General features: G+C 54.0%; 1 protein-coding gene across 46 annotated transcripts in view; it reads left to right on the top strand.

Moving 5' to 3' along the window:
- Window positions 1-27,790, top strand: part of LOC101704262 (uncharacterized) — a 223,358-nt gene that overhangs the window by 98,082 nt on the left and 97,486 nt on the right. For 22 of the 46 annotated variants that reach the window (XR_015441461.1, XR_015441455.1, XR_015441477.1 and 19 more), the window contains one exon: window positions 26,284-26,414. The exons of 1 other annotated variant lie outside the window; for it this stretch is intronic. Coding sequence is in view for 13 of the 45 variants with exons in the window: in XM_087187882.1 (XP_087044008.1) it covers window positions 26,284-26,414 (131 nt within the window). In the remaining 32 variants the exon portion in view is untranslated. Of the gene's footprint in view, window positions 1-3,788; window positions 3,865-26,283; window positions 27,256-27,790 lie in introns of all 46 variants that reach the window. 23 more of the 46 variants (XR_015441464.1, XR_015441435.1, XR_015441459.1 and 20 more) reach the window with 3 other exon arrangements.

Genomic DNA, 27,790 nt, shown 5'->3' with positions numbered 1-27,790 from the left:
GGCGGGAGCAGAAACTTGACAACTGTCCCTCTGGAACCCTGAGTCTGTCCCTTCTGACTTTTTCAGCTGTGTTTTCTTTTCCTTCTCCCCTGCTTAGGCCCTGGCCAGGCACACAGTGGGCCTGCAGGTATTGTAGGTGGGGCTCGGCTTACCTGTGGGCGAGCTGTGGAGTGAGGCGGAGCCGCCCAGGGCTCTGCGTCTGTGTGGGCATCGCCAGGGGTGTCCGGCTCCAGCAGCGCAGGGGCAGAACACAGAATACGGAGGCAGGAAACTGGTACCAGCAAGCGACACATTTTCCCCATCAGGTGTTAGTGAGCTTTTCTTTTTGTCACTGCGACCAAAATACCTGAGATAAGCAACCTGAAGTTTATTTGGAACTATTTTAAAGTTTATATTAGTGCCCAACTTCTAGGAGCTTCAGTTTGTGGTCATTTGGCTCCAAGACAGAAATGTCAGGGCAGAAGGGCGCAGCAGAAAACTCTGGGAGAAGAAAGCTGCTCATCTTGTGGCTTCTGAGAAGCGGGGAGAGGGAGAAACAGACAGCGAGGGTGGGGCTGGGGCCGGGACATACCCTTCACAGGCACACAATCAGGGACCAGCTTCCTGCGGCGGGGCCCTGCGCCCTAGCAGCCCGTTCAGCTCGGAACTCACTGGTGGATCAGGCGACAGGAGAGCTCAGCAGGCTCACGCACAACCCCGTCGCCTCTGTAGACTGCACCTCTGAACAGCTGCATTCGGATCGAGGACCCAGTACATGAGTTTTTGAGGGACGCTTCGTAGTGAAACCATAACAGAGTCCCCGTGTTTTCTTATCCCTGTCGGAAAGCTTGTGCTTTCCAGCAGCTGTGGTCCTTCTCGGGAAAGGCAGTGGCTCTGTGGGACAGAGCACCCAGGCCTCGTGTCTTTGAGGGGTAGGTGGCTCATGAGCCTTGATTGTGCCAAGCATAAGGTTAGGCCTAGGATCTTGGGGAAAAAGGAGGCCCACTCGTGGTGTCCTCCCTGGTTTCTCTGAGGAGAAGATGCGCAGACATGTGTCCTCATTGTAGCTCAGTTCTGGGTGGAAGGTTGAAGCCAAGATTTCCCTCAGGTTAGTCTTTGTGCCTTCTGACTTCTTCCGCACAGACCAGGGGAGCTTCAGGAGAGCGTGGTGGCCTCTGTGAGTTAAAATGTGTCTCCCCCACAGGGCACGTGTTCAAGTCCTGGCCCCTTTACCTCAGGATGTGACTATGGCTGGAAATAGGGTTTTAAGGAGGTGACTAAGTTAGGTGAGATCACCAGTTGGGGTGGACCCTAAAGCAACCTGACCCGTGTCCTCATAAGAAGAGGACCCTGGGACCCAGACGCACAGCTGCAGAGACCACGGAAGGACGCTGCAGGGGTTGTCATTGCCAGGCCGAGGAGGAGGCCTCAGAAGAGAGCAACCCTGCTAACACCTTGGTGGCTTGCTCCAGGACTGTGAGAAAATAAATCTCAATTGTTTAAGCCAGCCAGTGTGTGCCAGTTTGTTTTGGCAGCCCTGCCAGCGACCCTGGAAGGTGAGTCCTTTCCCCCACAGAGCAGAGCAGAGCAGAGCAGAGCAGAGCAGAGCAGAACGAGGCTCCTCTGCCTCAGCTAGGAGAGGCCTTAGGGTCTCCACTCCGGCTGTGGGCTGAGGAGCGGCGGCTCTGGCTCCCGCACACAGCATCACTGGACTCCCAGGTAGCATAGTGCCTGCCCCGGACACAGGAGGTCGACCCTGGGCCAGCCCTCTGTCTTCTTCACTGCGTGTGGGATGTGGCCATCAGGGACTGCTCCTCTTTCTCTCCTCTCTCCTCTTCCCTCCTTTCCATTGTCTCCCCTGCTCCTGGGCTGCTTCTGCCCACCAGGCTCCTCTGAGTTCTTCTCTGATCCCCAGGGCCTCTTGACCCAGAGCCCAGCCTGGTGTCCAGACTCTGGGATGATCCTCACACCTGCCCTGGCTAGACCAACGCAGCACAGTCAGGTGCAGGTGCCTTCACTGCCCTTTGTCCCCTGCTCTGCCTGTCTCTCACTGGGCTGCAGAGTCTCTGCCTCTTACTCTCAGGAGGCATCTCTCATCACTGAGTGCTGAGAGTCAGGCCCCAGGGACAGGGAGGCCTGGGCTGGCCCTGGAGTTACCCAGACCTTCCAGGAAAAACACATCACCCGGAGCCTGGCCCACGAGGCTGTGGCCCAGCCCGGCCCTGCCCAGGCTGCTGGATCCCTCAGTGGCTGTGTCTGAGTCACTGGCTGGAGAGGCTCCCCTTGTTCTGAGCTGGGCTGTCCTGCCTCCCTGATGGCCGGGTTCCTGGAAAAGCTGTGGGCCGTGGGACCTGGATTCTGCCTCCCACTTCAATAATTAGAGCTCCCATTTATTGAGCGCTTACTCACTGTCAGGGACTAAGCACTTCCGATGCATCTTTTCATTTAATCCTTTCAATATGCTTCTGGGCAGGTGATCTTGTCTCCTCCTGAGCATGCCTGCTCACCTCTATTGGTGTTCCTGGGTGAACTCCCGGGATGATGTGCTGTTCTTACTGCACCTGTTTTCAGGTGGGAAGACTAAGACCAGGGTGTTTGAGTCACCTGGCTCGTAGGAGCCCCTGCCTGGCCACACAGCTCTCATGGTGGGGGAAACGTGAACCGGGCTTCCCAAGCAGGGCTGGATCGTCGCCTGGGACTGCAGCCTTGAGCAATAAGCCTGCTCCTCACTACCTCCACTAATAAAGCCAAGTGTGGCAGGGTTTCCTGTGCTCTCAAATGGGCAGCAGGGAAGGGGGCAGGGTCACCAGGCACAAACAGGAAATTTGTTAAGGTGCCCTGGGTAGAAGTGCTGAGCAAAATGCAGGAGGTGACAGCCAGCAGTCTCATAGGGTCAGAGACCGGCCTGCTTAGAAGAGACCTTGCCCCAGCAAGCCCAGACCCGGCTGTCCTCCTTCCTTTCCCAGACTCAGGGTGGTCCCCTTGCGTGGGTGCCCTGGTGTCACAGGCCCTCCTCCCCACTGACCAACAGCAGCGGGCTCCCCGAGTGCTGGGCACAGTGGCTCTGTGGCTCCTACCCACCCAGCACTTCAGTGCTGTGTAAAGCATTGCACAGATGTGATCTCATTCATTGAGCAATGGGATGGGAATCCAGTCCCTGTGGCTCCGAAGGGGAACTGAGGCTTCCCGAGAGGGGAAGTATCAGCCCGGGTCACTTCAACCCTCCACGCTCCTTCCTCCCTGCCCTGCCTACAGTCACCCCCATCAAAGGCTCCCTGCATGGACACATCCACGAGTGTGTCATTGTCCTTCCTAGCTCAGCAATGGCCTCAGGGTAGAGCCTAGAGCTGTGGGTGGGAGGCCAGGACAAGGCCAGCTTCAAATGACCAAAAGGACGGTGGCATTGGCGCATGGGTGACATCTAAGGGAGATCTCAGAATGGTCTTGAGGTTAGAGCTGCGTGGACACCCCAAAAGGAGAAATAAGAAGGTGTGTGACAGGCTCTGTGTGAACTTGAGTGTGCTGTGGCCTTGGCCCCGGGCGTGGGCCTTCCAGGGAGAGCTCTTTCCTGTCTCTGGCCTGAGAAGCACATCTGAGGTGGCCAGGCTGAACATTAAGCGCATAGTAGTCCTTTCCTCCCGCTCCACTCTGCTCCTTAGAAATACCAAAACAGAGCTCATTTAATGCTGCTGCAGAAAACTTAACTTCTTTTTGGTTCTAAAGATTTAACTCACAGCCTCATGTATGTTAGACAAGGAATCTGTCACCGAGCTGTATCCCAGTGCTTTTTATGTTTTGTTTTGACACAGGGTCTGACTGGGTTGTACAGGCTGACCCTGGGCTTCCGACTCTCCTGCCTCACCTCCAGAGTGACTGGGATTACAGGCAAGTGCCCCACACCCAGCTTAGAACACTTACTTTTTGTTGTTGCTCTGTAAGTTTAATTTCTTTCTGCAGTGCCTGGCTCGTGGTGGATCTAAGTGAAGAAACAGATCGTAGTGTTTGCTGTAAGAGCAGGCTCGGGAAGCGTGCCAGCCTCTGTGTGTCGGAGGCTCGGGGCCTGCGTTTCACTGTCTCAGCAGAGATGCAGGAACCTGTTAACCTGGCTTAGAAGCTAATAAAAGAGTCTCAGTGCGATCATGTCTGTGAAAGCCTTTTGAGCTCCCGGAGCCCCGAGGCTGCATTAGTGGTGTCACTGCTGCCTGCTCAGCAGAACTGTTCCCCTGGGCCTCCAAGCCCCTTCCCACTGCCGCTCCCTTGCTGTGCTCCTGTGTTTTATTTGGACCCCCTCTCCCCCAACGCTCTTCCTAGAATGAACTGGCGTAATTTTCTTGCTTACTGTGTGTCAGCTTTCTTTCGCTGTTAACGCCTTCAGACGTTGTAGTTCTCCTGTGAAGAAAAGGACAGTGTGTGCCCGCTGCCACGTGCGGCCACTTGGGCCCATTGTGGAGCCCGGCTCAGCCATGTGGCTTACAGCAGCAAGCGGGTTTGCACCCAGGTTTGCCTTGCTGCCCGGCAGCTGCTTTCTCGGTTATTCTCCTGGAGGAATGAGCCGCGCTGCCCTTTCTCGGTGGGAGGAATGCAAGGGCTGCCTGAAATTTGGCCCTGAGCTGATGCGTATGGCATGTGGGTCATTTCTGCTGCGGAGACTAGGCCACCTCTATCCTTCTGAGTAATTCTGGTGAACCCTGGACCTCATCTTCTGAGAGGTCCCCACACTGCAGCCTTGCCATGTAGAACGAATGCTTTCCCTGGATCCTTGGGTGAGATGGACAGAGGGACCTGAGGCTGGAGCAGCCAGGCCTGACCCAATCCCAGCTCTGCTGTCTGCATCTGCATGGATGAGGCCTTGACCGTGGACAGGCATGGAGGAGAGATGATGGCGTCGAGCACGTACAGAGTGTTTAGTACGTGCCAACCACTTTCCTGCGAACCCTTTTTAGCATTTATCGACCTGCCTGCACCAGAGTGGTCTGTGCTTTCCCAAGTCCACCGTGAGCTGCTCAGAGCGGGGAGTTTGCTCTTCTTTCACAGATAGGGTAGCTGAGGCTAAAGCTCAAAGTTGTAGAACTGAAACCCACATCTGCTGAGACCTTCCTTTCTTCTTACTTACAAAAAGAGGAAGAATAAGAGGAAGGAAGGAAGGAAGGAAGGAAGGAAGGAAGGACTTTATATGGACCTCTAAGTGGCTGGCATCTCCCTTGGTGTCTGCAGTCCAGAAGATGGACAAGTCCCCTGGCTCATCAGTGCTTCCTCCCAGTGGAATTCGGGTGGTGAAGATGAACATGTACGGGCAAAGGTTGGCCGAGGCGGGCTGGCTTAGGACCTTGGAGAGAACGCCCACAAAACCTGAAGTATTCACTGTTAGAATAACTCTTCCTGATCAGTACTTAGGCCATAGACATACAGAAGTAGAATATGAAACACGGGCTTTGTCATTCCTCAGCAAAGACTAAAGACTTGCTTTCAGGGGTCAGGCTGACCCTCTGTTGTGCTTATCCTTCCCTGTGGGTCTTAGAATATTATTGGAAAGTCACTCTTGGAAGTGAGAGAGGCCTGCACTTAGCTAGTGCGGATGATTCTGGAGAAATGCCGGCTGCCTGCGGCTGTGTGAGGCTGAGTGGGCTCAGCAGAGGCCTGCTTCGGGGCTGTGCCTTCCAGTCCACTGTCCCCTCCCCGTGGCAGTGACCTGCCTCACGCGGTAAGCAGAGGCCCAGGGAGCTGAAGTGGGTCAGGCAGGTTGTGCGGTTGGGGAGTAGGGCTCCAAACCGCTTTCTCAGACCACCGATTGCTTGGTTGGACAGACAAGTGACTGAGCTGCTGCTTCGTGGTATGGCTGGTGCCGCCTCGGTCAGGGTGCCAGCTCTCTGCCCTGCGTCCCATATTCAAAGTGTCTGACGAGACTGTGTTGGGGAGTTCAGAGGCAGCCCAGTGGACATGTCACAGCATGTGTTGTGTGCTGAGCTGTCTCCCCAGGTGTCCTGTATGGCAGCCCGGACCCTGGTGACTGTATTTGGAGACAGGGTCTTGAAAGAGGCGATGGAGGTAAAATGAGCCCATAGGGAAGGGGTAGGTCCTGGTCCAGTCTGCACCTGTGTCTTGGCCAGAAAAGGGAGCTGGCACTCACAGAAATACCAAGAATGCTTACACACAGGAGGAGAAGGTGGAGGACAAGCCAAAGAGACGCTTCAGGAGGAGCCAGCCCTGTCCCTACCTCAACCTTGGACTTCAGGCTTCCAGCACTGAGAGAAAGAATTTCTGCTGTTCAGGCCGCCCTGTCTCTGCTCTGGTCCTTCATTACAACAGCCTAGGCAGACAGACACTGTGTCTGCCTAGTGCCCCGGCCACGCCCAGGCTTTCTGTAGGGAAATATATTAATTTTCATAGTAAGAGGCATAACGAAAACCCACGAGCAGCCCCAGGCTAGTTCAAGTCAAGGCTCCAACTGGGCAGAAACTTGGGCCGAGAGCTGCTGCGATTGTGGAGCAGCACCAGTCTGCACTGCATTCCTGCTTGCTGGTCATCACTTGCTCCAAGATGCCGAGTCACTTGCCCCAGGGGCCCAGTGCATTTGTGCAGGAGCTGGATTGGAACTGCTTACTGGGGCTCTCGGGCTGTGAGTTTACCCACTGGGCAAGTCAGAGATAGACTCAGTGAGTGCCCGTACAGTCGGCATGTCACCGTGGGATGTCGCTAGGGTGTCCGGGCCACACCAGACACTCGAAGTGCTGGCTGTAGTGGTAGCACTCAGCCACTCCATGCTGAGGCCTGGTGCTTGTCCCCAGGAGAGATGGTGCTGAGCAGCTGGTGGGGCCGTGGCAGAGGCTGTGGCTGTGTGTGTGGCGGGGGACTCCTCCATCTGCCACCATCAGAGGCCATCCCGGGCGGCGAGGCAGGAGCAGTGGGCTAGGCTGACTGCACTGGATGGAGCTGGCTGTGTCCTTTCACGTGTGCAGGGCCAGCCAGGCAGCTGTGATGGACAGATCCTGTGTTCTGTGTCCCCTGGAAAGGGGCAGGCACAGCCCCCCAATTTAATCTGTTAATTAAGCCCCACATCATTGCAGAGATGAAAACAGAGTCTGCTGCAAACCTGAGCTTGAGCTCATCCTTCAGTAGAAGCTTGTTCATTCCGGTGACTTTGCTTAGGAGTGACCGTTTCATAGGCCTCACTGCCATGCTAGTGTCACAGTCAGCATTGTCATTCCTGCCTTGTTCTTGTCTGTAGAAATGAACCAGTGCAACTGGCGTAGTTTCAGTGCACTGGGAGCAGCACACAGTGGCAGCGTACAGCGTGATCCCTCTGGTTTAGAGGTGGTTTTTACTGTGTCTTCCGCAGGCTGGGCATCTTGGTCTCCACTCTGTAGGCGAAGAGACGAAGTCCAGGAGCAGTGACTCTCTAGGGCCCCACAGCTCATTCCTTCCCAGGCCCGGGGACAGAGTGCCCGGCCTTGACCTAGAGATTTCGCAGCAGATGCCGTGCTGCAACACTTGCAAAGGTACACACAGGCAGCCCTGTAGGCGGAGAGCGACAGGGCAGTGGCAGGTTGTTCCCCTCCTTGCAGAGGAGTCTGGGCCGGGCACGGCCTGTGCAGTGTGGGAGGACATGTCCTCAGATCTTAGCCCTGGGTCAGATTATCGAGCACCAAATGCCAGCCAAGTGATCAAAGCTGAGTTCCCTGGACAGAGGAGCCAGGCACAGGGGAGCCACGGGGTGGAGGAAGCACAGTAGGGATCAAGCAGGAACAGCTAAGGCTCAGGGACCTTGTGATCCATCCGTGTAAACAAATGTCATTATTCAGCACCTGCACTGCCAACCTGAGCAAGTGTATGCTTTATGCTCCGTTTGATCCTCCCTTTGTGGAAGGCAAAGCAGTTGGAAGGTCTCTTTTCCAGATGAGGAACCTGAGGTTCAGAATAAGAGAGGTGTCAGCGGCCACAGGGGATGAAGTAGGATGCGACCCCAGGATTTTGGATTCCGAGTCAAAGTTCACAGCCTGTGTGGCAGCTGTGGTGTGGGATTTTGGGTGTGTGCCACTGTCAGGACCTGCTGCACCCCATCACTCTGCGTAACCAGTGCACCAGCAATCCCACAGCTGGCCGTCCTGTGCCGTGGTGCGGGCCCAGTTCTGAGCACACGGTGGGTGAGTTTGTCTTACGGAGCTTTGAGGACTCACTAGGAGGTGGCCACTAAGGAAACGAGGACTTGGAGGGCTTCCAAGTTGGCCATGGTCACACAGCCTGTTATTGGCATTAGGGCTGGACTGGGCCCTCACGTTCCGCTGCTGTCCTGCTGTCCACGCTGAGGACCAGGAGAGTAGTGGCATGGGCTTCGTGAGCAACTCTGGGCTCTGAGCGGGAGGCAGGGAGGTGTGCGTGTGCTTCACTGTCACTCAGTCCCCTGATTGTGTCACGTCTCATGTTTCCACCCCACTCCTGCACTTGGTGAGCATTTATGAAGCTACCCTGTGCTTCACCAAGCGCCCGACTCTGGGCATGGGGAGCAAAGAGAGAGCTGGCCAGAGGCTCCTCACTCCTGACTGCTCTGGCCTGGAGGTAGGACGCAGGCTCCAGACGTCTCGTGGTAAACTGCTCCGTACCTGGAGCTCAGGTAAGCTGAGGACATGCTCCTTAGGAGATGGCAGGAGGGCTGGGACATAGCTTCTGCGCCCAGCTCTGCAGCCCCCAGCCCACCGGCAGAGAGGGCCCTGCAGAGTTGTTCTCCTGCTGAGCTCGCTCCTGCATGGGAGCAGGGAATTGGCATTCACTTCGCTGTCCCTCACGCTTGCTTCCTCACTCGTCTGCACAGCCCCTGCCCGCCCCCAGACACACGGAGTGACCCTCAGAAGGGCTCTCCTGTACGTGGTGGCTTGGTCATCATCGCAGCAAACACAGGGTAAGGTAATCCTGGAAATAACCCTAGTTAGTTCCGCTTAACATTTCTGCTCTCTTGCCCCAAGGGCCCATCTTAGGCAGACGTGGTGGGGCCCATTCTTTCTCCATACCCACTACCCTTAGTACTGGAGTTACCAACTTGGGGGCCTGGAGCTGCTGAAAGAGAGGCGCATTCGCAGGTCCCAACTCTCACAGCTGGAAGTGGGGAGGCCTGCAGCTGGAGCCAAGTCTCGGGCCTCTTCCCTGGCTTGTCTCCTGCTTCCCGAGAGCCTTAGATGGGAGACGCCCTTCCAGGAAAGACAAGAGGTGGGGACACTGCAGATAAGGCCAGGCGGTGCCTGGCCGCCTGGAGTAAAAGGCTGAGCAAGAGAAATTACTTTGGAATCCACCTTCTTGAGGTGGGCCCTGCAGATAAAGATGCCTTTGAAGTTCCGTTGGTGAGAGATAGGATCTCTGTGGCCAAGCTTGTCACCAGGGAGGCTTCTGGATGAATGCCCCCGATAGGGAGATCAGCGGGCTGAAGATAGGGAGAAAGAACACTTATCACTGAAGGCCTCTGAGGGGCTGGCTTTGAGGTACTTCCTTCCTGTCAGCTCTGTTCTGGAGTCGGCCTCCACCTTGCAGACTCAAAAACTGAGGCATAGATCACCATTAAAAAATTCCATTTGGATATCATTGTTTCACGTTACGGGGATACTTCAAAATGTAAGGTGTTCCTCATTATTTAGTTGAGCACGCACAGCAGGCCAGGCACTGTGCTGGATTTGGAAGTACAGAAATGAATGGGGTACTTTCTCTTCCTATAGGGAATTTGGGGTCTTGTGCTGGGAGGGAATTTAGATGCGAAGTCTCAGTGCTGTACTGGGACAGGGCCTGTCATGGGCACACAGTGGGGCCGCAGTGTCAACTTGAGGTGCCCAGGGCAGAAGTGGGGGCAGCCAGAAAGCTGAGCACAGACTGGCTCGAGGAGGGACCATTAGGGTTGTGCCGAGTGAGTGCAGAGAAAGCTGTGGAGTTTCAGTGAGGGCGTGAGAGGATGGGGCAGTGTTCACAGGCTTTGATCCTGTTACGCAGTAACATCAGAGGAGCCACGGAAGTGGACCAATGGGGAACTGTGCTTAGCGGGCATGAGAGCCTGGGCCCCCGACAGCGTGCCGTGTTGGGGCTGATCCTCGGGACGCGAGTGGGCCACTGGGCCCGGAGGAGAGGAACCCCTGGCTAGGCGTGGGAGGAGCCTAGAACTTGCAGGAAGGAGTAAATGCTCTGCTCAGTGTCCGGCTCCGCTGCTGCCTCTGGATTTGGTGGCATGTGCTTGCTGGGGGTGGGTGCTGGGCTGGGTAGTGCGGCTGTGTCCAGCTGCAACTGGGTGCGCAGCAAGGTGGTAGGAGCTGTGCTGGCCACACGCTGCACAGTCAAGGGTCTCCTGCGCAGCGGCGGCTGCCTTGAAGCCCTGGACAGCAGGAACCTGAGCGGGATGTCAGCCTGGGAGGCTGCAAACACAAACACCTCATGGCCTTGTCTGTCAAATGCCGAATGCCAGCCCTGCTCTCAGCCTGAGGTTACAGCAGCTTACAGCCAAAGCCACCAATGGGACCAGAGCTGGATGGCAGCGGTCCTCGGAGGGCTTCAGCGAGGATCAGTGTCTGGCCTGCTTCCTGGGCTGCAGGCAGAGGCTGTGTCCCGATCACCTGCAGCCTCGGCTTCAGACAGCAGCCAGCACCATTCCCTGGTCGGGAGGCCCGGAGTCTGCAGCCGGGTGGGCTGTGGCAGGCTGTGTGCGAGACCTTGCCTGCTTCTGTCCGGTCTGGTGGCTTGTCTCCGCTGCACCTTCCAGGGCCTTCTCTTCTTGGCTCCCTCTTTTCTTCTCCTACAAGTCTCCCGCCCTGGGACTCAGGACCACCCTAATCCAGGCTCGCACATCTGAGAGCCGTGGTCACCTGCACGGGCTGCACGAAGGTCACCTGTCAGCTCTGTGGAGAAGCCACTGGGGGCGCGGTTCTCCGGGGAAGTTGGGGCTCAGCCCTCGCGCCTGGACGATTCTCTGATTTCATCCTCTTCTTCTTGTCCTAAATGGGTATAACTTTAAACACTTTTGAGTATGACTTTGCTCTCACGCTAAGTATAGTCACAAGGATGGTTCAAAGAACTCTCATACATTTTATCTGAATTTGCCAATTTTAGCATGGTCTCGGCAGCTGTTGGTGGGGTTACTCCCGGGCCTGGCAGTTGGGCTCAGTCTCTTCAGGCCTTGGGTCACTCTGGGTTCAGTGCTAGTACCAGTGTTACCCAGCTGAGTGGTGAGCAGCGCATTAGTAGCCAGGAAGGTGGTACCATCCCGGCCGAAGACCAGCCCGCTTCCCCCACACCAGGCCAGGCTGTCCTGGGTTCTGGAGACCTTGCCTGGTTCCCCTCCATGGCCTTTGGGGGTGGCTCCCAGGCACTCTCAGCCTAGGAAGTGGGGTGTGAGTGCCGGAAGGGTCTCGGGCCCCTGTTCAGCACCTCAGATGGCCTGGGAGCAGCAGCAGCTGTCTGTGCCCTGAAAGTGTCCTGCAGCTGCGTCCCCTCCGACCATGCAGAGCTGTGCAACACCTGAGGTGGGGCCAGTCACCAGCGGCTGCGGTGTTAATGTGAATTAATTTTAACTGATTTAAATTTTAGTAGCCTTGATGTGGCTAGTGGCTGCCTCCGTAGACAGCATAGGCCTAGAGTCTGCGGCCACTTGCCTTTCTTAGCTTCTCAGTTTGTACCCAGAAAAGCTCGCTGGTTCTGAACACCCGTGGACGCTCCCTGCTCATGGGGCTCCCTGAGCTCTGGGCTGTGCTTTCAGATGGGTGTAGGAGTCAGGTTCCGGCCGTGGCGGGACGTAGGAAGGGCTTCTGTGGCTGCTCTTGCCTGGTGGGTTTGCCCCTGTATCTAAGTACACAGCAGAGAATACAGGCTGGCGGGATGTCGGGATGTCTTTCCCTTTCCCTCTCTCTCCCTGGCCCATGTTCCCACCTCTTCTCTGTGGTATGGAGAGACTGGGCCTCAGCATGGCCATTGGCCGAGGTTGGCCCTGAGCCCCGGTCCTTACCCCACAAGGGAACCCCACAAGGAGGCCCCTGACAGCAGCGTTTGGAGACCTTAATTGGAGGATGGGCACCTGGCAACCTCTTGGGTAATGTGTTTGCATCCGGAGGCTCCTGGGACATCTACCCTGGGCTGATTGCAGCTTGGATGCGTTTTACAGGAATGAGTGACATGGACGGGTCAGAAGGAGGGCAGGGTCTCTCCTTGCATGGAAAGCCACCTAGAGCTTCATGTAGGAACTTGGGAGTGACTGGGCAGTGAACTGGGGAGCAGGGCAGGTGAGCCCCCGGAAGGCTTGGGGAAGGGGACAGAAGGGGGCACAGATGTAGGATTGGGCCCAGGAAGGCAAGGTCTTTGTCTGCTGAGTCCCCAGCTTCCCATGGCCACACCCAGTACCTGGCACAAGCTAGGCTGACAGTACAGCATTGGCTGAGAGGAACAAACCGTTTAGTGACGTAACATCGCTGCTGCCTTGGTGCTGTGAGGGCAGAGTTCAGCCATGGCAGAGACCCTGTTGTGGTTGTGTCTGGATGTCCCCCAAGCTGCATGCAGTCATGGGTGGGGGTTTTCAGAGGGTGCTGGATCGAGAGTGTGGTGTCACTGATCCGTGGTGCAATGCCAGGATGAAGGGTGCTGAGATTAAGGGTGCGTGATTACTGACTGTGAATATCACTGACTGGTTTGGCACTGCCCTAATACCGGTAGCCTAGATAGAGTATAAAAGGGGAAGAAAGATGCTGCCAAGGTCCCTTGCTTGCTTTGCTGCCTTCTGCCCACCACGAACTGTTTCTTCTCTGCCAGGCCACCCTGCCTGGGAGCCAGCCGACTGTGCACTGAAACCTTTACAAACTGTGAGCTAAAGAAGCCTTTGTTCCTTTAACTTTGGCTGTTGGGTATTTTGTCTCAGCAACAAGAAAAGTAACTTAGACCCTGTGACTTGGAAGGCCTGGAATATTTCCTGTTATCTGGCCCTTAAATAAAGTTTTGGCTAGCCTTTCTATAAAGTGCTCATTTGACACCACGGACATCTGAGCTGCTCTGTGTGGAGGGCTGAGCACCCTGCAGGGTTGCTCACTGGTATTATTGTCCCTTCCTTGCAGTGGAGGGCTGGACAAGGCCAGGCAGAGGGTCTGTGAGCAGATGGCATAGCAGCTGCGTGACCCCCTGGATCTGCTGCTCCACAGCCTAGGCCGTGCCTGGCTTCGGGAGAAGAGAGGGTTTTGTGGGACATGATCCTTTTGGGATCCCTTGTGTGAGTTTGGGTTTAGGTGAGCTCTTGAGAGGACGGGGAAGCTCCAGCCCCACCCGGGCTGGCATCAAGCAGGAGCCCTGTTGTGTTATTTGACCAAAGGATGAGATCAAGGAGGGGTGCAGCCAGGGCACTGCAGGGTCACACATAGTGGCCTCTGGAGCCTGCACCAGGCCATGTGTCCCAGCCTCCCCTCCCGTGTGACCTGGGACAAGGCAGCGGGGCTTTCTGTGCCTCACCTTCCTTGCTGGGGCAGCGTTCATCCCCAGTGACTGCCGTGAGGACTGCAGGTGCCACCTTGTGTGCTGTCCATGGAACTGTCTCGGTATGTCACCATGGGATGAGAACTAGGCCACCGTTGAGGTCCAGGGCATCTGCTGCAGACGCCTGCGGCGTGGAGAGAGCTTGGAGAGCAGCACGGTGGCCTTTGCCCGGTCCTACAGCGAGACTTCCTGCACACGAGAGTGTGGAGAGGGCACAGCAAACCTCTGCTCGGAGCAGCCTGAGGGTCGCTCCTCTCCTTCCACCTGCTGCTGGGGAGCCCATGGATCCCTCAGCAGCTGCTAGTGCACCCCAGTGTTGTGGCATTGCAGGAGGACCCTGGAGACGAGCTGCAGCCTGGGCACTTAAGGTTCACTCCTGGCCCATCAGTACCGCGGCCCACGTTCAGGTGTGTGGCAGTGGCCTTCCAGGAGGTCACTCCAGTTGGCCCTCGGTGGTGCTTTGCAGGAAGTCACTGGGAAGAGTGCAGGGCAGCAGTCGGGAACCCTTGCCACTGGCCAGTCACTCACAGAGTCCCGGGTTGTTCCAAAAGGAGTTGTTGGACTTTGTGCTGAATAAATTCGGGAAGACTCCTGTTTCCAGTTGTCTTGCTTTCTGGGTTGGAGGAGAAATCACTGGATGCTCTTCTATGGGTTGGATGTGTGCCTCAGCTTTAATGCAGTAGCCTTGCCAGGGCCTCAGCCGCAGAGAGCCAGATGTGATTGTGTTACTAAGGGTGCAGGCATCTGCGCCCAGGGGCCCCCGAGCTCAGCCAGGGCTGAGCTGCCTTTGACGTTCACCTGTGCCTTCACTCACCACACATGCAGACATGGCCTGTGAGGACCCGGGAACCTGGCTGGACGAGGACATGAGAGTAATGGACAGAGCCAGCGTTGCTGCCCGGCACTGCGCTTAATGGTCATTATGCCCTAGAAGGAGGATCCTGACGTGTCCCCATTTTATGGCTGTGAAAAGTGAAATAACATGCTGAGAGGCATAGGGCTGGTAGCAGTGTTGGAGCTGGAAGTAGACTCAGGTCTTGGTTGGCTGCCACAGATTACCCCTCCCTTGGCTGTCCTGTGGGCCACTGTCAGTGGGGACACCTGTTTGCTGGGGTTCCTGTCCACACTGGGATCCCACCTGGATTCCAAATTCAAGGGTACTGAAGATCCTCAGAGTCTTACACACCACACACAGAAGTGAGTCTGAGTTACCTGTTTGAAAAAGACAGTTGGGATGCTTAAGTCATTTCTAGCCCTTTCAGCTGTGTTTTAGGTTTTAGGGGTCAACATTTGAATGCACAAACCCAGGCTTTCTGCTGCTGCTTAAACAGTGGACATTGTGGGGAGGAGGAGGAGTGACTGTCTCCACGCTGAGCAGTCAGATACTGACAGACAGGAGGCAGGGTGTAGAAGGCAGATGTCATTAACATTGACCCCAGAGGCATCTTCACTCCATTTTCCACTTAGAAATTGTGTTTCTGGTTTTGTTGTTTTTTTTTTTTTGTGGTACTGGGGATCGAACTCGGGACCTTGCGCTTTCGAGGCAGGCGGCAGAACCACTGAGCTAAATCCCCAGCCCAGAGATCGTGTTTCTTTGACTTGATTGTCAAATGGTTCTTAAGTTTGGTCATTTTTTGTATCCTGAGTTCTGTTTCTAGTGTCCCAGGATGCTGTCTACTTCTTGTTCATACATTAGAGAGGTTTTACTAGTGAAATATCATCATATCATCATCATCACCATCATCATCATCATCATCATCATCATCACTGTCATTTACTGCACAAACAGCATTTGGAGTCACAAGGGAATAATGTCAACAGCCGCTCCTCTAATGGTCAGGTTGTTTCAGGGGTCGGGTATGCTCTGTTTACTCATTGATTAATGATTTTGTGCAGACATCGGTACAGGAATTAGCTTGTAGTCCAGTTTTTAACTGACACTATATCATAAACATTTTCCATTTTGTTGAAGCACTTCACAAATTACCATGTTTTAAAGAGTGTGTGTAATTGTTTGTCAAGTTCTCTGTTGTTGAAAAGTAAAGTTCCTAATACTTTGCTGTTATACCTAAGGGTGTTGTGAACATACTTGTGTGTGTAACTCTTCTCTTCTTGGAAAATATTTTGGGCAGATTCTCAGCAGAAGGATCATTGAAACAAAGCACAGAGCTGTGGTTCTCTTGACCCACATCGCCAAATTGCTTTCTAATGGCATTGTTCCCACCTCAACACCATCAACACTGGGTATTATTAGCTTAGAAACTTATAATTCAATATGTGCAAAATGGTCTCTTGTTAGATTTATATTTTTTTTATCCTTTGTGAGGCCAGGTTTTTTCTTCATCTGGCTGTTTACCAGCTCTCTTCGGGAAACCTGATTTTGGCAGCTGTTCAAGCCAAGTTCATTACTTCCCATGTGAACGCCTAGGGTAGAGCTGCTTCCTTTAGCTTAGAATGAGTGCACTTTGACACCAAGCCTCTGCGTGCTCACTGGCCCAGAGTGTGAAGGACTGAAACTCCAGCACTTCACGTCAGAGTCTCCATGTGCAGTCACTGAACTGGCCCTCCATCTTGGATTTAAACCTAATGCTTTCCCCCTAGGTCGATCTTGTGAGCAAGGCAGGGCATTTCTTCAGAAAAGCTTTGAGACGTCTCCTTCAACTATTTTTGGGCTTACTAACTAAAAAAGAAAAAAAGAGAGAGAAAAGTCCCCTGTTTTCCTGCTAAGTTTCTTTATTTTCGTGTTGTTTATGTTTCCAGATAGCTTTCTCTGATTTCTTTTCTTGCAGCCTCATTCACCACATCCTGTGGGCTTGAGGCTTCTCCAGCACCACGTGTCTCTGCTGCCTGCCATCGAGCACCTTGTCTCCAGCTGGAACTTTCCTCCCTAGGAAGGCTGGGCGAGTTGGAAGATGCCCAAATGGATTCTAGAGAGCCTCAGTGTCCCTAAGGAAGAGCAGAGTATGCTTGGATTTGTAGAAATGCTTCCATCCAACTGAATGGGAATCACAGGGTGGGAACTGGAATTTCAGTGCAGAGTTACAGAATCTTAGGGTTCAAAGAACCTCAGAGATCATCCCTTCAAATCTCTCTCTGGACAGCATTCTAGTAGTGATTGCTGTGGTTTGTACCCTTCCTGAGCTGGGAAATTTATGTCTGTCTTGTTAAATAAAATCATGTTTGACAGAGGGTATTTCCTTTATTAAACTAGGATTTCTATTTGAAAGGATGTGGGGGAAAGCAGGAGGGATTGAGGAATGGTCATACTCCGTAGATCTTGCTGTGAGCACCTGCCACTCCCTGTGGCACACAGTCCTGTCCGCCTGTCTGGAGTGTGCTCCTTGAGCCTCATTTCACCAGCCTGTCATTGGGGACGAAATAGCTACCTTTCAGGATCAATGGTCCCAAGGCAGAGCCCTCAGGGCCCTGCACAGAGGAAGTCAGAGATCAGCGGCCTTACTGTGTGTTTTCCCCAGGACTGATCTCTTCTATGCTGTCACGGGCTTCCTTCCTTTGCATGGGCTGATTCTTCAGCTGATAGCTGACCTGGGGTCACTCGAGAGCATCTGTACTTGTGAGAAGTCGTTTTCTTCCTGCCTTAGGGTAGATCATGTGGCTGCTTCGAGGGGCCTGCTTTGGGGACAGTGGAGACCCGCAGGTGATGCTGGATAAGACCTGGCAGTCACCTGGGAGCTGTGATTTCTTGACAAGGAAGGGGCTGATTTTCTTCCCTCTTCCTCACTTCCCTCTATCCTATTGTTTGTTAACTGGAGATTCTCTTTCCTGCCTTTTCAGCCTCTGGAGCTGAGACCATCCAGGTCCCTGGCCTGATCTCAGGGCCAGCCCAGCCCAGCCCAGCCCAGCCCAGCCCTGCTTGGCATCAAGGGTCTGAGGAGGGTGTTCTTCTCTTAGGGAAGTGTGAGGAGGTCACGCTCCCTCTGCTTAGATTTGGATCCCCCTTGACATCTGTTGCCCTTTTCATAGGCTTTGTGGCTTCCTTTGGATGCTCAGGGCCCATGCCCGGAGCTCGGGGGGAGTCTAGACCCTTAGCACATTAGGCCTTGCCTCTGGGGTACCTGCCGTGGTGTGTGAGGGTCAGGGCCTCCCTGCCTGCCTCTGACCTGCTATGCGAGTTTAGATGATTTCCTTGCTGTCTTGCAGCTTTAAATTTTTCTTTAGCAAAGTGACAGGATGAATAGATAAAGCTTTTATGCTCTCTTAAGCCCTCCAGCCTCTCAGGCGACTGAAATGTTAGGTACAGTGTAGGCCTAGCATGTGTGGCTGCTTAAGGGACAGCTGCTTTGGTTAGCCTGAGTTGTTGTCCTCTTGCTGCCTCCCCTCATCTGCATCAAGACCCTCGAGGTGGCCCACAGGAGAACCTCTTGTGTCCCTGGGAATTTGTGGAGTGCATTTTCAGAGTTTCCATGAGAGGCCCTTGTCCTAGGATTCTGACTTTGAGGGCTTGGCTTAGGTCCTACAGGCAGTTGCTCTGGAAGATCTTCATGCTTAGCCTCATATCACAGACTACACCAGAGGCTCAGGGAGGTGTGCTGCACTCTGGGTACCTCAGGTTGTGGAGGAAGGAAGTGGTAGAGCCTCTGGTCCAGTGCAGGTAGCTTGCAGCAAAGCCTGTCTGCTTTCACGCTGAGCGTTCCTGCTTTCCTTCAACCCGGTGCCTCGGGCTCAGGCTGCCCTGGACTTTGGTTCTTGTCACCTCTACCTGCCGACTCCTGTGACCCACCGCAGCATTTGGCTTCTGAGTGTCCCCAGCTCAGGGACGTGTTTCAGTGTTTTCCAGAGTACCCTGCATTACCCATAGACAGCCTTGGTGATGTCACTTGCTCCGTTATTATCCCAGGTGCACCATATCCCCTTCCCAGGACCCTCAGTGTTTGTTCTTGTTGGCACAAACCATCATCCTCTTTGTTCCCCTTTCCTCTGTATGCCCGTGTAGGCATCACCCTCAGGAACACGGTTGCTGAGTGGGCTCAGTAGCTCTCCAAAGCTTGTGGCTCAGGGCACATACATGTCCAGCAGGGAGGTTGAGGCTGTGGTCTGGGTCTCTCCAGGCTTGGTTCTCCTCTGCAGCTGTCTTCTCGGAGTGAAGACTCGAAGCACCTCCCAAGGAGACATCTGCTTTGGGGGCCTGGCAGGCTGGTCCTATGAAGCAGCTGTGGACAACACAAGGAAAATCTCACACTGGCTCTGATGCTTGGCTTATCAGCTGTCACCCATCGCACTGGTTCCACAAGCTTGATGCCTTCTAATCACTGTACCATCAAGTCTCTGAAATGCACTGTTAAGTTCAGCTTCGCCTGGCGCTCTGTCCACTGGTCCTAGGGGTGTCACAGTCCCCATTCATAGTGATGGGAGTTACAGGAATAGGATGCATCTCCCACTTCCCACCTTGAGGCCATCACAGTGCCGGAGGCTTGTTTACCTGGTACCTGGTGAGCAGAGGCAAGACACGGTCTGTGAATGCTGGCTTCTTTTCTGCTTTCTGTTCTTCTCTCCCTTCTTTCAAGCTGGTGATCACAAGTTGGCTCCTCTAGGAAGTTCTTCATGAGTTGCTTAGGTGTCATTGTCATCGTTAATGTTTCATCATGGTTATCTTTGGTTTACTGGGTGGCAGCTGTCGGTGTTACTTCCTTGTTCAGTAAATATGTGGGTCCATCCATTCCTTTGTCCATCCAGTCATCATCTAATCACCCAAGAGAAGTTTTGCTAACCTTCTCTCCTGTATTAGGTGCTATAAAGATAAACCGATGACTACCTCCGCAGTCTGAGAATTATCCACACATTAAAGCATCCGTGAGGTTTGTACATTGCTCATAGCTTTTGCTCACTAACCAGAGTTCAGCACTTCAGTCAGTGTGGTGCTCCAGGGAAGCATTTCCCTTGGGGAACATTGTTCCTTCTGCTGGTCCAGGAGCCTCATCCTGGTGGCACAGGCCCTGAGCGTCCAGTTAGAACTTTCCTGGTACATGCTGGGTACCCTGGAAAGCAGATACTGACATGTGGATTAGTGAGCAGGATGTTTATTATGGGGTACCTGTGGGATCAACAGCTGTGAAACTGGGGAGAAGAAATCAGGGTTGGACAGAGGACAAGTGAAGCGGTGACAGTGTCCAACAAAGGACAACCTGCAAGAGCCTGGAACTGGACGGACCTTTCACAGGTGTCCTGCACTGGGGGGAAGGCTCGTCGTCCCCGTGTGCAGGTTTGCCTGGAAAGGTGCTGGGCTTTGGACCAGGCAGTCTGCTCAGTTAAGGCAGTCTCCAAAGAGGCTGACAGCAGCACTTCCAGCCACTTTGCGTGCGGGCTGGCTGGATAAATATCTGCTCTGTTCCCAGTTTGTCCTCTGCACTGAGCACATAACAGGCACCCAGTATTTGAGGGAGTGGAATTACCTGGGCTCGATGGAAGCAGTGTCATTCATTCATCTGGTGTTTACTATTTTGGCAAAGTTTTATTGAGTTCCTACTACATGTCAGGCAACATTGCTGCTCTTACACAGTTTACAGTCTAGAGGCTTTGGTGGGCGGTGGTTCAACATTGGCTTCCTGGAAGAAGCAACCTTCATTCTGGGGGTGTGACTTCCTGGGCCTCAGGTTTGGGGCCGCCTTTGGGCCCAGGGTTCCTTAGCCTTCTAGAAGATCATGTATTGAGATGGCATAGTAAATGGGTAAGGGATGCTTTCCCAGGGAGGGGAATTACCAGTGTGACCCACCCGTTAGTGCACCTGTCCGTGGGGAAACTCCCTGCTGAACTTAAACTTGCTGAAGTTTGAGCTCCCAGCAGCCTGGAACTTCCCTGGGGGTCCATTGGCACGTTGACTTTGCATCACCGAGTAATTGGAGAATGGAACGAAGTGGAAATACCTGTGTATTTTTCTTCTGTGAGTCACTGAAAACTACAACCTAGCATATACACAACCACTTAGCTTTTCCCCTCGATATGTAAATGAACTGTCATTACCGTTCAGGAAGTCGAGACTCTGCACAGTGAGGAGGAGATGAAATCAGTGATGTTTAGATCTACAAGATGTAGAGATTGTCCAGTCCAACCTCCTTTCTGTGCAAGAGGACTGGCTGAGGCCCCCAAGAAGGGTGTGGAGAGGGGCATGGGGTGTGGCCCTCTGTGACCCCTTCTTCCTGCACAGAAAGGAGCTGCAGCCTCGTGTGCAGAGGGCCATGTGTGTCACCAGAGTGATCAGAAAGGCTTTTACCAGAAGCACTGGCTTTGATGTTCTGGATGACAAGACCCAGCATGCCAGCAGGAAGGGAGGTTTTTGGGGTTGCAGAAATGAAACTATTTGCTTTTCGTGGTGACTTAATCACTTTAAGGTGGGAGGATGTTTATGAGGGAAAGTTTAATGCGAGTGTAGGTACAAAAAGGAAAGTTTGAGGTTGGTGACACACTTCTAATGGCCCCAGGAGAACCTCCCGGTGGGTGACCTTCCAGAACCCTTCTTCCCACGGCTGCCACATCCTCTCTTTCCATGGGGAGATCACAGAGTACCTCACGGTTCACAGAGCATCTGTCATCTCCGGTTCTCACTCGACGTGGTGTCCCCGAATGTGGTGGGACGCAGGTAGCTTTTCCAGGGAGCTTGGCCAGGATCCAGGGGTCTTGGGCTCCAAGTCCTTTCTTCCTGACTCCGTGGTCATCCTCACTGTCCCTCCAAGAGGAAGTACAGGTGTCTGAGCCTGGTTTCTGGAGCTGGACCTCCTCCCTTCCCTCCCAGCCCCTCTGCCCTGCAGAGAACTCTGCACTTTCCTGACCTTGTATCCCTTGGCTTCTTGCGGTGTAGGCTGGGGATGAGAGGAGTCCCTGCCACCCTCCTGGACTGTGGTCAGGAGGAAAGCACTTACACATGCACTGTAGGAACTGGATAGCTGGTGTTTGCCGTCACTGGGCCTGGCTAACCGCTGTCTGTACCATGTTTTGGGTCTGGTCCTGGTGCTGCTGCTGCTTTGGCCTTAGGTGTCTGCTTCCCTTCTGCCTGGGGACCCCGGGTCAAATCCCAGCTCCCTGGTGCACCAGACTGCCTGGTGGCAAGGATGTGACCTATTCCCAATCACGTCCAAGCCTGGCCCTGGTTCATATTAATAGTAGTAGCACTTGTTATTTCTTTTCATTAGAAAGACAGGGCAGTGGTTTGTTTTAATTTCAGTTTTATCTTTTCTGGTTTTCCATGTAACAAATCATAACATTTATAAGGTAACATGGGTTTTGCTAGAAAGGTGCTCATTGTTTTGGTTGCATGAGTGGGATGATACAAAGAACTGCTACAGACTCAGCCACCAATTGTTAGTACAGGCACACACACACACACACACTCACACTCATGCACACAATTTTTTTGGACCCATTTGAGAATAGCTCACAGACATGTCCTTTTATTCCTAAATATTTAGGGTATATTTCATAAGCACAAGGATATTCTTTTATGAAACAACTATGTAATTGTCAAATGCAGGAAATACAGCTACAATTATATTATCAAATCCACAGGCCACACACAATTTCATCACTTGTCCCAGTCATGTCCAGTTTGACTATTCTATCCTGATTTTATATCATCAGTCATTTAGTGGCTGTATTTCTTTAGCTCGATTTTAACTTACAGCAGTTCTCGAGCCGTTCTTTTTTTCCTTTTGTTGATACATGTTTATGATACATAATGAATACATTACTGGGGGAGTTGGCACCTATACAGCCCACACCTTAGTCCTCTTTACTTCCGCTTCCCCTCCCGCCTTCCTTCTCTTCCTATCCCTAGGTCGCCTTCCCATATGCAAAAGGTCTACCTCCCCGTTTCCTATTGGCTTTCATTTTGTTCTTTAAATTATTTATACTCTAGGTTTTTCATATAAGAGAAACCATGTGATAGTTAACCTTCTGTGTCACCTGCATTTTGTTTGCATTATGGTGTCAAGTTGCATCTGTGTTCCTACAAATGACTCAGATTTATCCTTCCGATGGTTCTCAACTGTTCTTGTCCTTGACGTGGTCAAAAGGCCCACGCAGCCTGTTTGGTAGATCATTCCTCCGTGTGGGTTGAGATCTTTTCTGTTGAAAGCTGTGCTGTTCCACTTGTTGACTGCATTCCTTGTGCTCCTCAGTGGTCTCTGGCTGATGCTCACATCCACATCTTGTAGATGAAACCCAGGTGCAAAAGGTGAATCAGCTTGTCCGTGGTCAGGTACTCAGCGCTGTTTGGAAATCCAGTCTTTTGCCAGAGAGTAAGAAGAGATGCAGTAGTTAGACACTGAGAATACCAAAGTGCTTGTGAGGCACCTGTTCTAGCCAGATGTTAGACTCAGCCTTCTACCTACACAGCATTTTGACCCAGATCCACGAAGGCAGCTGGTCTTCTATCCCTGATTTACAGGTGACCTCAGAGTGGTTCAGTCAGCTGCCCACTGTGACACAGCTCCTAGCTAGCAGGAGCAGCTCTGGCCCCCAGCCTGTGTCCTGAGCCGGTACCTGTGGCTTTCGTGTTTGGGCCTGCTGTGTTATATAAACTTCAGCGAGCATGGGAGCAAGGCTGGGCTGACCCCATGGGAAAGGCTCAGCAGTGTCTGTGTTTGTGTCCTTCCTGGGGCCATTTCCAGGGAAGCAAACATCCCAAGGCCAGGCCTGTGCTCGAGCTTCCTGGGGAAAGTGTTCCCATGTTCTGTAGTCTACAGCTGCCACGGGTGCCACGGTCCAGCACCATGTCTATCTGCAGAGGACAGTGGTGTCAGAAATCTGTGCTGTTGCTTACTTCATAGCTGCTCACTGTTCCCACCGAGTGGCCAAGGTCCCCTGCCTGTGAGGTGCTGGTCCTTGCTGCCATCTGCCCACCCGTTGGCCCCATGGCCTGTGGCCTGTGTGGTGTCCGGGTGGCATTTGAGGCTGGCTGGGTTGATGCCTCATCATGAGGCTGCCTTGCTGGCGCTGCTTTGGTGCCATGTGTCGTACCCGGCCTCCCCACCTTACTAGCACACACCTGCCTCACTGCTGGGACCTGGCTCAGGTTGCCCAGCCAGAGTGCCACCACTTCTGATTGGAGAAAGGCAGATGACCAGGCCCTGCCTTCTGGCATGGGGAGAGAAATAGGGAACCTGGGGCATACTTGGAACTCTTCTGGTAGAACCCAGAGCCTCTCCTCCTATCTCCTGGTGTTCTTGGGGACCTGGACCTGTCTGTCATGGGCAGTCAGGTTCTTCAGGCATGGGCCAGTGTTGGGTCCCGGCAGTGATCTTTTGTAACCCTGGAGTCAGCATCCTTGGAGGGCCTAGGGCTTGGCAGTCCAGGTCAGGTACAGGGTGTCTGTCAAGCACAGAGCAAGCGAATGCCTCACCGTGGGGACAGTGCATTTGAGGGATGTGATAGGCGGATCGGTGGGGGCTGCCTCACCTCCAGACCCAGGCTTCCGTCGCCACCGCATCCTCTCTTTTGCTGGGGGTTGATGGAAGTCAGCAGGTCCCTCTCACATGGCCAAGTGAGCCTTGTACCCCTGTGCTGTGTGTATCCTTGTCCCCAGCTCATCTTGAGGCGGGGAAGTTTGTGTGTTGGAGGCGCAGGGACTTTAGAGCTTTGCACCAGGCTCTGAGCCCCTGGCCAGCCCAGAACTCTCCTCCAACTGCGCCCACAGCCTTGTAGAAACAGACATTTTTGTCCCTTAATTTCTGGGGATCGTTGCTCCTTGGGGTGCTTAGAATCATTAATTAAACACATTCGTCAGTGTGGCTACCTTTCGGGAGCCAGCGTTCTGTCGTTAGTACTGTCCCCTGCCCCTGGCACAAGGCGGAGGGGACCCTGTTTGCAAATCAGCAGCTCAGCCACCCTTTTGCAGTTTGGTGTCAGGCAGCCTCTTAGCCGTCAGGGCGTTGGTTTCCATAGCCGTGAGGTGGAGATGACCCTGTCACTGTGTGTCCAGTGGGACCCTGCAGGACAGTGTTCACAGAGAGTCCGCTCTGTGGCATGCTCATGAAAGGTGCTGTGCTGGGCTGGACTTTATGCTCTCCAGTGCCCTGTAGCTTGCAGAGCCCCTCCTCTTTCATGCTTGGTGTTGGTTTATCTGTCCAGCACACCCAAGATGCAGAGGATGCTGTATTTCACAGACAAATAAGCTGACAAGTGAGGGAGTCAGGCATGCTGGTGCATGCTTGTAATTCTAACACCCTGGGAGGCTGAGACAGGAAGACCAGGATTCAAGTTTGAGCCTAGCCTGAGCAATTTAGCAAGACTCTGTCTCAAAGCAGGTGGGGATGAGGGGCAGGGGATGTGGCTCAGTGCAAAGGCCCTGGTTCAGTTCCTGGTACAGTACATTCTGTTCTCCAGTGCTTCTGTTTGCACACTATTAGGTTCACAAACAAAAGCGCTCAGCAAAATCTTGCTTTTGTTCCCAAACTCCGCACAGGGGGACAAACATGACTGTGGCTGTCTTCCCCACACAAATGCAGCCATCTTCCCCAAAACTGTAAAACAAATTAAGTTCATAAACCAAGGTACAGCTGTACTGGAAGAAAAACAGGGCTGTGGCGAGGTTGGCTGAAGACCTTTGCTCTGCGGCCTTCTGGCTTCCTGGGCCTCTGGTGTTGAGCCCCACAGAGTGAGATGCTCTGGAGAGAAGAGAGAGAGGACGCCGTTTCTGTTTTCGGTTTTTCTTTTACCAGGAGACTCGGAAGTTGCCCCAAGCCTTTGCTGAGACAGCCTCAACTGCAGCCCACAGAATTTCTCAGTGCTTTTAACGCTGCCCTCTGGGAAGATTCTTGCGAGCACCACACTTTTAAATGAGAAGATGTGGTGCAGCGTTTCGATGACTGGCTGAGGCTCGTAAAGAGACCTCTGGAGAACGGAAGAGGGGGACCAGGGGATCTGACGGGGCCTGCTGTCAGCTGGGGGCTGCCACTGCCCTTTCGGGACCCCCGCAGGTGCATTTTGCCAGTGAGCGGAAGTGCTCTCCCGGCCTCAGTGAGCGGGGGAAGTGGGTGCTGCCCGTGGTGTGCGCAGGTGCTGGGGAGGCCAGCACTTCCGGGGAGCAGGCGGGGACTCCCCTGGCCTGCCGCACGCCGCAGTCTCCTGGGGGACCGTGGCGCGTGTGGCGGGGTCCGCCATTCTCGCCTCAGCTCTGTGGGCCGCAGTGCGGAGCCTGTGCTGCCCGCCACGTGCGGGGAGAAGGGAACCAGCGTGAGGTGGGGCCTTCGGGCGTCCGCTGGCAGCAGCGCCCTTTTCGGACAGGGCCACCGGGCAAGGCGAGGCTGTCCCGAGCCGAGGGGACCAGGGGCCGCCACGCCCTCCTCGCGGCCCGTTGCAGCCGAGGGCACCTCACGGAGCCACCCGAGCGCGAGTGAGGATGGGGAGCTCCGAGGAGCCTCCATTTCTGCCTCCCGGCGAGCAGTGCACGCAGGCCGCGGTGCTGGGCCCCTGTGCGGCAGTGACTGCACCGTGGGCACCCAGGGCGCCGCTCAGGCCAGGGCCGAGGAGCCCCCGCAGACCCCCTGGAGCGCCAGGCCGGGCCCCTGGGAGAGGCAGGAGCACCGCCGGCCGCCAGCTCCGGCCTGGCTGCCCGGCAGACAGCTGGACGGGATTTCAGAATCAGACTTACGAGGTATACCCGGGTTGGCCGGGACAGTGACTTAGTGATGGTCTTTTTATTGTGTGGGTACGTGTTTGTAGTACATGCATGGAGAGTCATCTTGTCTGTTTCTGGCGCCTCTCATTGGCACACAGCCAATGTGCAGCTCTTATCTTTCAAATGAACAGAAGATCTCATGACCAAATCCACTCAGGGTGAGCACTGATACTCATAATCCTTTCATTTTTGCATGTTTCTAGAGTCCTGTTGCGGCTGGGATTTAGGTGCTTTTAACCTGAAAATGGTGTATATCCTGTCAGCACTGCAGAAGAACTCGAGGACCTCTTGGCCTGGGCTCAATCTGGAGTATTTGGGAACTTGGAGAATGGAGGTAAGGGGCATTCTCCTCCTGAGCCTGTGGCAGCAAAAGCAGCTTCTGGAATTGATGGTCTCTGCAGCACAACTTGCAGGGTAGGCCCAGAATTCTTGGCGCATCTTCTGGTGCTCCAAGGTGCCGGGGAAGCTGGCTGCTCATAACTCGCCCTGACATCGTTCTCAGCATCTGATCCACTTGGACACAGTGCCTACCGCCCTCTCTCTGCCTGTTCCTAGCCGGGAGGAGCCTACTGGCCTTTGGGGACATTCCCTACCCTGTGTAGCTGTCCTGCTCTGCCCCGTCCACGCTACCTCGGGAGAAGAGAAGGCAGGTGGGCACTGCAGGGGCAGGCAGGGTCACCTCGTGGAGCATCTAGAATGTGCACTTGCTCCCCCAGCACACCCCTCCCCCGACTCTGCTCCTGGCTGAGCCCTGCCCCCATCAATTGCTCCAGCTGTACGAAGTCTGTGAAGTCTGCGGCTGTCTGCAGTGAAGGAAAGGGGTGAAGCCCTGGGGATTCTGGGGGACCAAGGCTTTCCCGTTTTTCTGCTTGTCTTACCTTGGACAGATGGCTCAACTTCACCAAGCCTCGTTTCTGCGTATCTAGACTAGGACGCATCAGTGCCTGTCTCACGAGATTGCTGCAGGCACTGAATGAGAAAGCTTGGACATCGAGCTTAGCTGGCTTCCTGGCACGGGGAGGAAATGCTCCAAACCGGGAAGGGGTGTTTTGTGTATTAATTTCCAGTTGATTAATTATGCCCATTGGAGTTCCTTGTATGTGCAGCTCATCTCCAAGTGTTTGGTCCGCTGTTCTGTCTGCTGAGAACCATCACGTCAGCCTGGGCGACAGCTTGTGAGTCCCCTTCCCAGCTACTCTGGTCCTCGTCCCAAGCAGTGGCCCCCGCACAGCACAGCAGGCAGCAGAAGGCCTGGCTACTGCACTGGGTTGAAGTTTCTTTTGCATCGGCCCCGCCCGTCCCCTGTCCTTGGGGCACTGGGGAGCATGTTTAGAGCAAGGACGCTCTTACATGTCCTAGCACAGGCACAGGCCCTGGTCCGGATGGGCCTTGCAGTGGGGATGCTGGACGAACATTAGGAGAGAGGGAAGCGGGAGGGAGGGAGAGAGAACCCAGAGGAGGGTGTTAAAGGTTCAGAGGAACGAACGCAGTCAGTTTCGAGTTTTTTCTGTTTTTAAATAAGATGTTGGAAAGAATAAATAACTGTGAAATCGAAGAAAATTGAAACTAATGTGATTTCTACCACAAATTTGAAGACTAGGCCAAGATGGACAGGGGTGAGAGTGCGCTGACGGAGTGAAGTGTCGGGAAGGACAGAGCAGAGGACAGTGCAGAGCTGGGCGCGCACACCCCGATGGTCGCCTTTGCACT

Source organism: Heterocephalus glaber, unplaced genomic scaffold (genome assembly GCF_053883595.1).
Source record: "Heterocephalus glaber isolate CG9 unplaced genomic scaffold, H.glaber_assembly_v1.0 deba00000281, whole genome shotgun sequence".
Classification (NCBI taxonomy): domain Eukaryota; kingdom Metazoa; phylum Chordata; class Mammalia; order Rodentia; family Bathyergidae; genus Heterocephalus; species Heterocephalus glaber.
Note: the sequence above shows the minus strand (reverse complement) of the source record. Positions and strands in the feature narration are given on the sequence as shown.